This window comes from Myotis brandtii, unplaced genomic scaffold (assembly GCF_000412655.1).
Source record: "Myotis brandtii unplaced genomic scaffold, ASM41265v1 scaffold32, whole genome shotgun sequence".
NCBI lineage: Eukaryota > Metazoa > Chordata > Mammalia > Chiroptera > Vespertilionidae > Myotis > Myotis brandtii.
In genome coordinates, this window is record NW_005362269.1 from 9,445,278 (window position 1) to 9,456,393 (window position 11,116).

General features: G+C 35.5%; 1 protein-coding gene across 2 annotated transcripts in view; it reads left to right on the forward strand.

Moving 5' to 3' along the window:
- Window positions 1-1,369: 1,369 nt before the first annotated feature.
- GABRA6 (gamma-aminobutyric acid (GABA) A receptor, alpha 6) overlaps window positions 1,370-11,116 on the forward strand; it is a 16,254-nt gene continuing 6,507 nt past the window's right edge. Inside the window, exons 1-8 of one of the 2 annotated variants that reach the window (XM_005870574.2) lie at window positions 1,370-1,742; window positions 1,942-2,060; window positions 2,577-2,644; window positions 4,729-4,949; window positions 5,039-5,121; window positions 5,422-5,565; window positions 5,966-6,118; window positions 7,725-7,984. In XM_005870574.2, coding sequence (XP_005870636.1) covers window positions 1,705-1,742; window positions 1,942-2,060; window positions 2,577-2,644; window positions 4,729-4,949; window positions 5,039-5,121; window positions 5,422-5,565; window positions 5,966-6,118; window positions 7,725-7,984 — 1,086 coding nt within the window. In that variant the 5' untranslated portion in view covers window positions 1,370-1,704. The remainder of the gene's footprint in view (window positions 1,743-1,941; window positions 2,061-2,576; window positions 2,645-4,728; window positions 4,950-5,038; window positions 5,122-5,421; window positions 5,566-5,965; window positions 6,119-7,724; window positions 7,985-11,116) is intronic. The other variant, XM_014543173.1, reaches the window with a different exon arrangement.

Genomic DNA, 11,116 nt, shown 5'->3' on the forward strand with positions numbered 1-11,116 from the left:
CCTTGAGAATATCATGTAAGCAAAATAAATTTGTCAGAGAAAGCTAAGAACCACATGATTTCACTCATATGTGAGATATAAAACTGAAACTCATAGACACAGCAGTACAGTGGTTACCAGAGGGAGGGGTGGGGGTAGTAAAGAGTAAAGAGGACACAATACATGGTGATGGAAGATGATTTGACTTTGGGAGGTGGGCACACAATGCAATATACAAGTCATGAATCTCAGAAATGTCCACTTTATATAATCTTATTAACCAATGTCACCCCAATAAATTTAATTTAAAAAAATATTCATAGAAAATCTTGCATCCTTCCTGTTTCTGTTGTTTCTTTTTGGTTATAGATAATGTCTTGAAATGCTCTTCAAATGACTTATGTCTTAAGAAATGACTCTAATATTGTGTTACATGTATGCAATAGTTGCCATTGCCTTAATAGAATTTAGGTCTGAAGGTACAGACTTGGGTAAATTAGGTGGATAGTGAGTGAATTTGATTTGGCAGGAGGATGGTAAAGTGACATATTTTCCTCTTGTTCTTATGTTTCTGAATTAATACATACATATTAATATATAAAATTAATATATAATAATCAATGTGTAATATATAATGTTTTCCTTTATTGTGATTACTTTTTACTTTAAAGATGAAAATTTTAAGGCTTAAAGAGACTTCTTTTACTCCATCATGCTCTTACCAGACTGGTAAAAGTGCTATTTCTTGGGTTTAAACACCTGTGGCAAGCCCAGTAAAACAGTACCAGCAACATCATCATTAACCATGTCTACAGATGCTTTATTCTTACAGCATTTGTACCTGGGGAAACTTACTCAGCTATTTCCAGACATTGTCTCTTACAGGCACCATTCATGAAGCTGGCCAGGTTTCTAAAGATAATGGTAGGATCTATAGCTTGAGATGACACACCTTTAACAGGAAAGATCAGCAAAGTACTTAAACAAAACAAAACAAACAAACAAACAAATAAACAAACATGCAAACAAACAAATAAATAAAGACACTATCCCAACACCAAGATGGCCAGGATTTGTTCTGCTGGGTTATAAGTTTTTTTCAATGAACAATCAAGGACAATTTTTAAACACACGAGAGGTGTGTTTGACGCAAGAAAGCTGATGAAATCAGAAAAAGAGAACCTAAGAGGATCCCAATATCACTAGACTTTTTAAGCAGGAAGAGCTGTGTAGGAATCCTTCTGTGAACCATAGAAATAATAAATGCTAAGCCCATTGGAACATAATCTCAATCAGCAAGATGCCACTGCTTTCCAGATTTTCTCACAGGGCTCTGCTAGTTCCCTGCCAAAACTAGCAGTGGATTCTTCCTTCCAATCTCCCCTAATGCCTTATTCGATTATTGTCACTGCTCTCCAACCATGCACTGTCCTGTCCCTGCCGATGCTCATTTCCCAAACCGGTCAGGCGGAGGAGGCTGGGTGTCCATCAGAACGTAGTCTGAGAATACAAACCACCGTGTTCCACGTGAAAAAAGAACAAGGGGGACCCCCTCAAAACTTGTCTGGCAACCACAGCATCTACTGGATTACTGGCTGGATGCAAACAGGAAAAGAGACATGAGGGGGTCCAGAAGGTTGCTCTAGTTGATTGGCAAAGGGGAGCTGGTTGCTGGGGAAGACAAACCAGGAGGAAGGCAAAGTGGGCATTTCAGGGCACTGCAGAATGGCGTCACCTCTGCCCTGGCTGTACATTATTTTATGGTGAGTAAAACCTTTTTCCTGATTTTTTCCTTTTAGCTCAGAGGAAAGGAGAAACACACACCCATTGGGTGGCTTCTATACCAAACCATGAAAGAAGCCTGGGTGGTGTGGCATTGGCCGTGGTGGGGAAGACACAGGTGATTGAGCAGCACATATTCTCTGAGGCTGGGAGTGAGGATCATTGACTGTCTACTCACAGGGTAGAAAATGTCCAAGGGAACTTTGAAGATGAAGGAAACGCCTACTCAAAGAACATCAGTCGCATCCTGGACAACTTGCTTGAAGGCTATGACAATCGGCTACGGCCGGGATTTGGAGGTGAGAGGCAATATCCTTTAGTAGACCAAGCATCTGTACTCCTTCCCCCTTACTGCCATTCCAAGGCAGGGGTCCTGGAGAGAGGCCATGTGTGTATTCCCATCCACTATCTGCCCCTCTCCAATTAGAGATCTTACATGTGAGTTATTTGAACTCTTTCAGCCTCAATTTCCTCAACTGTAGTGTGAGTGTATGAACAGTGCTTACCTGATAGAGTTGTGTGAGTGTTGAATGAGATTGTCCATGTGAAACACTTTTTTCATAGCATTTGTCCCATTAAATCTATCAGTTATTGTTTTTTTAGAGTTCTCCCTTAGTTCTCTTCTTTTCCTTAAATTCCTCAAAATGACCAGATTGAATTAAAAATAAGGCAACTGGTATGAATTTTTAGAGTTGAAAAATTCAAGGACCCCACAGATTCCAGCTGTGAGAAGGGGCTTTGCTGTAGAGTCATTAAGTTCAGATCCTTCAACTTCCCTGATGATAACTGCCCCCATCCTTCTGGGCTAATTTCAGGTGCTGTCACTGAAGTCAAAACAGACATTTACGTGACCAGTTTTGGGCCCGTGTCAGATGTGGAGATGGTGAGTGAGTTCTAAGTGAGGAGGGCAACTTGACTTAGGGGGAGAGAGGGCCAGGACCCAGAACTAACGATAACGGGCAGTTACCAAGCACCATAATGCACTATGTGAACTCAAGCTGGGAGGGCATGGCCATTAGAGCAGATTCCTGGCTTAACCTCCTTCACCAAGGGCTCTGCTTAAGCACTTTAATCTGAGGGATCTTATAATTGGACCTCCTCTCCCCTCTTCCATCCACATGTCATGCGCTGATTCTTCCCTACAAAGAGAAGATCTTTCACATCTTTATGAAGTCCTAGTAAATGTTTAGAGTAGCAAAACGAAAAAGCAACAAAGGTACCATGTCAGAGTATATTGAAAATACCCATGAAAGTTAAAACATAGATTTTTTTGGTAGCACATCATTTCTAGTATATTTAATTAAAAGAGTGAAGGGAGTCACTTGGAAAGGCCAATGCCATCCACCTTTTATGTAGTGAATAGACCAGTAGGTGTTCTGGGGCCTCTGCTCCAGGTACAGATGGCAGTATTCATCAAAGGATATTTATAGTAAGTGGCAATGAAAACCTGACCTAGCCTCCTAGAACAAAGTAGATTATAATATGCTGTCATAGTTCTTAGGTAGAATTTCCTCCTAAAAGTAAAATATAAGTACTAAAACTGAAATGAGCATAACTTTGTAAAGAAGTGCCTCATTGCATTTTATTAGGGAAATATAATTTTAGATAAACAGTTGTTAGAGACTTTTTCATGGTCTGCTTTTTGAGTTGACAAGAAAAGAAAAAAGAAGAAAAGAAAGGAAGAAAAAGGCAGAAATAAAAAGAGGAAAAAGTTAAAAGAAAGAAAATAAGAACGATGAGGATATAGGGACTTTATTTAAGAGGCAAATGTCTTAAGATCAGAATCTTCAATTATTTCACTACCAGATTTTTCATTTGAGTACTGAGTCACCTATGTATAAATAAGCACAACCATATTCTACTGTATTATTTGATATCTGGGGATACTTGGAACTTTTTGCATTTGTTTCTTTTCTTTTTGTACAATAGAGCCTTGTTATAGCCTGAATCATTATTATATAAATCTATTGTGTCAAATTAGATATTAAAATATAATCACCATTTGTAGTAATAGGTCTAGAAAAAGAACACATAAAGTAAGCAAAGCAATTATTGTCAATATTTTTATATAATTACATTGTTATTTATCATTGACTTTTGCAATAACCCTTATCATAATTCTTAGTATCTTAATGTTATTTAATAAAAGCCACACATTAAAACTCATAATTATTATTGTGCATACTTGAATAATATTCTTTCTGATTATTCATGGTAACATTTGCTTTCATGTTCTCTGAAAACATATAAAATAATTATGATGTGCAGTAAGAGCCTGCTCATCAAGTAAATTTTTTTTATATATGTATTTTTATTGATTTTTTACAGAGAGGAAGGGAGAGGGATAGAGAGTTAGAAACATCGATGAGAGAGAAACATCGACCAGCTGCCTCCTGCACACCTCCTACTGGGGATATGCCCGCAACCAAGGTACATGCCCTTGACTGGAATCGAACCTGGGACCTTTCAGTCCGCAGGCCGACACTCTATCCACCGAGCCAAACCGGTTTCGGCTCATCAAGTAAATTTTATCCTTGGAACTAAATGTTATCATGATGCTCGGAGACACCTTTGAAGATGAATGATTTGCTAAGGGGAATGGTTAGCCTAGCTGATGGTAAGGAGGGCAGCACAAAACCTAGAGTGTTTATCTTTTCCTATTTTTCTTCTAAATTAAGGATGGAGGTATTGAAAAGTTGATAGTGAAGAGATAGGTGACAGAAACAGAAGTATGTTGAGGATGGTCAACGTTAAGGAGGGAAATTTGCACAGCACAGCACTATCTTTTATGATAATACAAACCTGGAGAAAAATAATAATTCACTGAAATTTTAACTTTCCTGATAGGTTATTGCCATAAAAAGTTGCTTTGTTCCTTAAGTTTTAGGATTGGGTAGATAAGTTGGTGAATAAACTATTCTAATAAACCATCTGCCCAGCCTGCATGAATATCTTATTTTCTCTTAGGAGTATACCATGGATGTTTTCTTCCGGCAGACTTGGACTGATGAGAGGTTGAAGTTTAGAGGGCCAACTGAGATTCTGAGTTTGAATAACTTGATGGTCAGTAAAATCTGGACACCTGACACTTTTTTCAGGAATGGCAAAAAATCAATTGCTCACAATATGACAACTCCTAATAAACTCTTCAGAATAATGCAGAATGGAACCATTCTCTACACCATGAGGTAAGGTTTTTTTTTTCCAATTCTACTGCCTCTGCCCAACTCATGTGTCCATCATACTAACTCAGAACCTTTCACTTCAATGTTCCCAGGCTTACCATCAATGCTGACTGTCCTATGAGGCTGGTTAACTTTCCAATGGATGGGCATGCTTGCCCACTCAAGTTTGGGAGTTGTAAGTTACAAAATGCTTCTAAGAGTCAAAAACTGCATTAAAATATGCAATTATTTGGTTTTAGTCAGAAACTGGAAAGCAAAAGAGAAATATAACTATGACATTCAAAGTGTGATTCCTGGAATATACTTACTTAATCATATCTGTCACCGTCAGAGATTTCAGTTACTCAGATTAAAGAAAAGCAGTAAAGAAAGTTCATGTCTGTGTTTCCTTTTTATACGAACAAAATTTGCTTTGAAAGAAAAACCCACTACTAGTCAGATTCACTATTATGTTTAATTTGTTTTAAAAATGCAGATGCCTACCCCAAAAGTGAAATCATATACACATGGAAAAAAGGACCACTTTACTCAGTCGAAGTTCCAGAGGAATCTTCGAGCCTCCTCCAGTATGATCTGATTGGACAAACAGCATCGAGTGAGACGATTAAATCTAACACAGGTGAGAATTTGACCAATGCATGGATGCAAAGTGACTCCAGGGGCATCTTCAAAATATCTATTTCTTCTTCCTTTTCATTAGCCATCCTCAGATAAGCTTGATGTTTTGAAGTGATGAGCAGTTTTCTTTAAAATTGATTTTGCAACCATGTGCATGTAAAGATTTGTATATCCTTGAAATGAATAATTTTGGATGCAAATGACACAAAGAACCCCACTGAAAACAGTGAGCGGATGTATCTATCATCTGATGATTAATGCATTTGCCATCCATTAAAATATGCCTTTGCTTATTTTCTTCTGGCCCATGTTAATTTAAAAACCTGCGAGGTTTATTCCCAGCTGTATTCTTTTTACACACTATCAACAGCAATAATACTGATGTATGTGTCTTCCAACAGGTGAATACGTAATAATGACAGTTAATTTCCATTTGCAAAGGAAGATGGGCTACTTCATGATTCAGATATATACACCTTGCATTATGACCGTCATTCTTTCCCAGGTGTCTTTCTGGATTAATAAGGAGTCTGTTCCTGCCAGAACTGTCTTTGGTATGCTTCACTCTTTGGACTCTATTTCCATTCATCCTCCAGCTCTCATGCCTTGGGTATTTTAGGGAAATATTCACACCAGTGCACTTTTTCACAAAGGAAATAGACGCGTATCTCATTCAGACACATGTATCAGGTAAAATGACCCTTATCTTATTACAAGTGTGTGGTGAATCAACAAAAAATTTGTCTCAGTGAGAATTCTGGCTGGTTTCCTGTGACTTTCATATGTCCTACTTAGTTGGGTTTTTTAAAAAATCTTTATTTTTCAGAACCAAGAGAGTGCTTAAAGTTAAAACCTACATGTAAATCCATAAAAAAGGCTAAGTTATTGAACCTATATCATATATATTGTATCTCACTTTTATTAGGTTGAACCATAAAAAATTGCTCTTTTTCTATGTCTAAAAATAGTTAAGTATTACTAATTTCCCATGTTTCAACCTAAATATTTAGTCCTATTTATGATGAATAGAACCACCACTAGTTTTGATGAAAGAAAGTAAAATGAGATATAACAGAAAATATTAGCACTAACAATATTAACCTTTTATGAATTGTTATGATTACCAATTTGGCAGTTCCTAAGGAAGACCAAAGTTGAACTGAAATATCAGATGAATTTTGACTTTTTAATTTACTATATTAAAATAGATCTCTTTATACAAATTATAAAAGAATAGCTATATTACAATGTTGACCATATTCAAATTATATAAATTCCCCAACTCAGAATTCAAGACAGAAAGCTGCTGGCAGATGAATAACAAAATTATTTTCTTGTGAGAAGAAAGTACTTTACTTTAAAACCAAGGTAGAAATATTAAAAAACTTGAGAAACCCAATTTATGATTATTATTCACTAGAGGCCCAGCCTGCACCCTCTCCAATCTGGGACCCCTCGGGGGATAAGGGATTGGGCCTAAACCAGCAGTCAGACATTCCTCTCTCAATCCAGGACCATTGGCTCCTAACCATTCACCTGACTGCCTGCCTGATCGCCCCTAACCACTCTTCCTGCCTGCCTGATTGCCCCCTAACCTCTCTGCCTGCCTGATTGCCCCTAACTGCTCTCTCCTGCCAGCCTGATCGCCCCTAACTGAATCTGCCTTGGCCCCCGCCACCGTGGCTTTGTCCGGAAGAACGTCTGTAAGGATGTCCAGAAGACGTCTGGTCTAATTAGCATATTACCCTTTTATTAGTATAGATACCAGACAGAGTTCTTAAATATGATCAAAGATATTATCAGCTATTAAAATTGATCAGAAGTTCAAAGTTTTATTACTTTAGTGATAATATGCTTTAAGTTTTCTAAAGAAGTAAACAACTAAAATTTTTCATGACTTAAATTTTATAACAGTTAAGCTAAATCAATTCAAAAAATATGTTTTGAGTTATTATAATGTACAGGTCACTGCACTAGGTATGAACGGATATAAAAATGATAATACCTATCATAATAATTGTGAACAATTATAAAGCAATGAAACAATAACAAAAATTATATTTGGAGAGTGTTTAATCCTCGCCAACAACATGTTCTCATTTCATCTTTTTATTGGATTCTAAATGCTAATACTGCATTTCTTATTATTTTTCATTTCAGGGATCACCACTGTTTTGACCATGACCACTTTAAGCATCAGCGCCCGGCACTCCTTGCCGAAAGTGTCCTATGCAACCGCCATGGACTGGTTCATAGCTGTGTGCTTTGCTTTTGTCTTCTCTGCTCTTATTGAGTTTGCAGCTGTCAACTACTTCACCAATCTTCAGACACAAAAGGCCAAAAGAAAGACACAGACTGCAGCCTCACCCCCAGCGACAATATCAAAAGCAATGGAACCCTTGGAAGCTGAAATTGTCTTGGTAATTGTTTATTTTACTAATCTTACCCACCATATAAAAAGGTAATCCAAACGGTGATCACAAACAACAAAATAGTCCAAAAGTAGTACTAGTTGGGCATGAGTTACATAAGCCTAGTTCCAGGCCAACTTCTTTTCTAATTTCACAGAAAAAAAGCCAAGTAACAATCCTTCACTTACCTTTGACCTAAACTTTTGGCATGTCTTTTTCATCACCCTCATTAGTACTGGCAGGTCCCAAGCTCTCAGAGACAAGAAAATTCTTCTTAGCCTTTAAATGATTGCTTTGAACAGGTTCACTTAAACTAGGGAGAATAAAGTAAAAAAAAAAAATGTTTTTAATGAGCCTTTGAGACTTCAGAGCCTGAAGGAAATAAACAGGGACTCCGAAGGAATGGACAATTTTTATTGGAAATCTGCTTGCTGGTTTCATTCATGAGGACAGGATGTGAGTATTAAGTTCTATTAATGCTGAGTCATAAGCCAAGTTTTTGAAGCATATGAAAAAATTCTCATATTCATATATGAAAACATTGATATAAGTATGGTTTTAGTCAAAGACTTATGCTCAGTGAGAAATACCTACACAATTCAGTTTAGATTTGCCGGGGCTAAACTCTGGCCCCCAAAGGTGCTTTGAGTAAGAAACAAATGACAGCATTAATAATTCAAGGGTCATAAATGTGTCCCCAAATTTCAATTTTACATATGAGTAAATTCTCTCAACAATTAAGGTGCACAAACTTTTTAAATGGATTATAGAATTGATTGACAAGTATACATTTTTATATGAATACAAAGTCAAAACAGTGACTCTTGAAAAGAGAAAAAAATTGCTCTATAAAATTTAGTAATGTAGATATTTCAACTGAAAATTTCCTTGTAATTGATCAATTCTCTTGAACATTCTAAATTGTAGAACCACATACAGTCCAGCTAATTCTTGGTTAATTTTTATGATAAAAATCATAAGGCTATGTGTACTCTACTTCTCAAATACTCAGGCATCTATCAGCTAAAGAATGATAATTTTTTACTTAAACTTTTCTCTTTGATAAACTAAGAAACTTGTTTGAGAATTTACATTTTCTGCAAGGAATAAAATACGGCTATTCCCATGATAAATGGAAATATATAATGTAAATATTTTTTCTTGAATTATCACTAACTAAAAAACAGATCATGTAATACAGTCCAATGATTTTCACTTACAAATTGAAAACAGAGGAAATTATTAGTTACTAGTTGGTAGAAAACTAGAAATTGATTTTAGAACTCTTGATATCCACAAACTGTACAGAGGCCCTCCCCTCCCCAGCAATTCCTCAAATACTGAAACATACAATGTTTTCAGAATGTAGGTGAGGTCATTCCCAAAATTCTCCCCTTGACATAATGATGTGTGTGTTTTTTTAATGTAGATATGTTTTGAAAGGTGATAAAAATATAAATTTTATAACAAAAATGTTAGCCTGAAGATTTAATCCAAAACACTTGAAAATCACTTTTTTCAAAAAAATAAATTCCAAATGTTTTTGAGAATTATTTTATGTTAGTAAAAATAAGTGATTATGCTATAAACCATCTGTATTTACATAGGTATATAATCAACATATTGTCCAAAGGTTATATATTAACATACATCCATAAAGGAAGAAGAATTAATGTTTATAAGAATTTAGTTTAACAGTTCATTACTTGAGAAATGGAAAAAATTAAAAGAGAAATTCATGAGAAACAGGGTAAAAAAAATAACTCTGATGACTTTGAACATGCTCATTGATCTAATGTAGAAATAAAAAGGAAGACCAACTTCTTTAACTCTTTTGAAATATATATTACTGAGAGGAATATGATTTCAAACCCTTGGAGAAAGTATGGTTACTATTCCTTTAGCCTTTATTTTAAAGGTATAATTTATTAATAAGATGAAATTTAAGATCTCAGGGCTTCATATAAACTATCTTCTGCAATCCTTTGGGAAGCTGGTTACAATATTGCATTTAAATCATCTCAAAGTACCTTTTTTTGCAAGTTGACGTGTTTCTTATGAATAATATATCTCTAAACCTGGCTCTACTTAAAATATTTAAGGCAATGAAAAGAAGAATTTCATTTCTGAAAGGCTAGGTCAAAGCATAAAAATAAAAACAAAAATTAAACTTACCAATACAAATCTTGTAGATGTAAAAAATAAATATAGATGTTTATATAGAATATTTACATTTTATTTATGTCAAAACTTGGACACTGTCTTATACAACATAGCAGAACAAAAATTATACAACACAATGGTATATTATGATCGCTAGGTCATTTTTTCCTTTCAAATATCATGACATTTAAAAATGCCTATCCAGTTGTAATCAAAATAACACTACTTGAGTAACTTGGACATTGAAATAGCATGCCAATGGTGAAGTTGAAATGAAATAAGAGTTTGAATATTTTATGATTCTAATTTGTATATTTTAAAAGACTCACTGCTTTTCATAAGCAACTTCTTATAATAAATGTAGAGAAAAGTGTATCACTGATTTTGACCTTAAAATACAATATAACTAGAGGCCCAATGCACGAAATTTATGGAAGAGCAGGCCTTCCTTCCCCCGGCTGCTGGCACCAGCTTCCCTCTGGCACCCGGGACCCAGGCTTCCCTCGCAGCCCTGACTTCATCCGGAAGGTTGTCCGGAAGGACATCTGGTCTAATTAGCATATTATGCTTTTGTTATTATAGATAATGACAAGAAATTCAGGCATTTTAAATCCAGTACTCAAACAGGAAGAAACACATAAAACTAAATCCTCAGAAGTACTTATAGACTAATTAGTTTTCTGTTTTTAAGGCATTTGGAACTGGATACTTTATTTTATTTTATTTTATTTAGGTTTTGAGAAGGAATTATCCACAATTTCTCTTGTATTTATATGGTATTTTTCCTTACTGTTTTTATCTGGTAGGTTATCTAGGCATTAGAGAGCGATTTCTGTCTTTGTATTTCAGAACTTGCATTTTAGGTATACTATTCTGCATGCAAAACCAAGTTTGGACCTTGATCTCTTTTTGAATGTTTTTCTAACTTCCTTACTATTTTAAAAGTCCAAGCCCTCATTACTTGTTCCTAGAGAATAA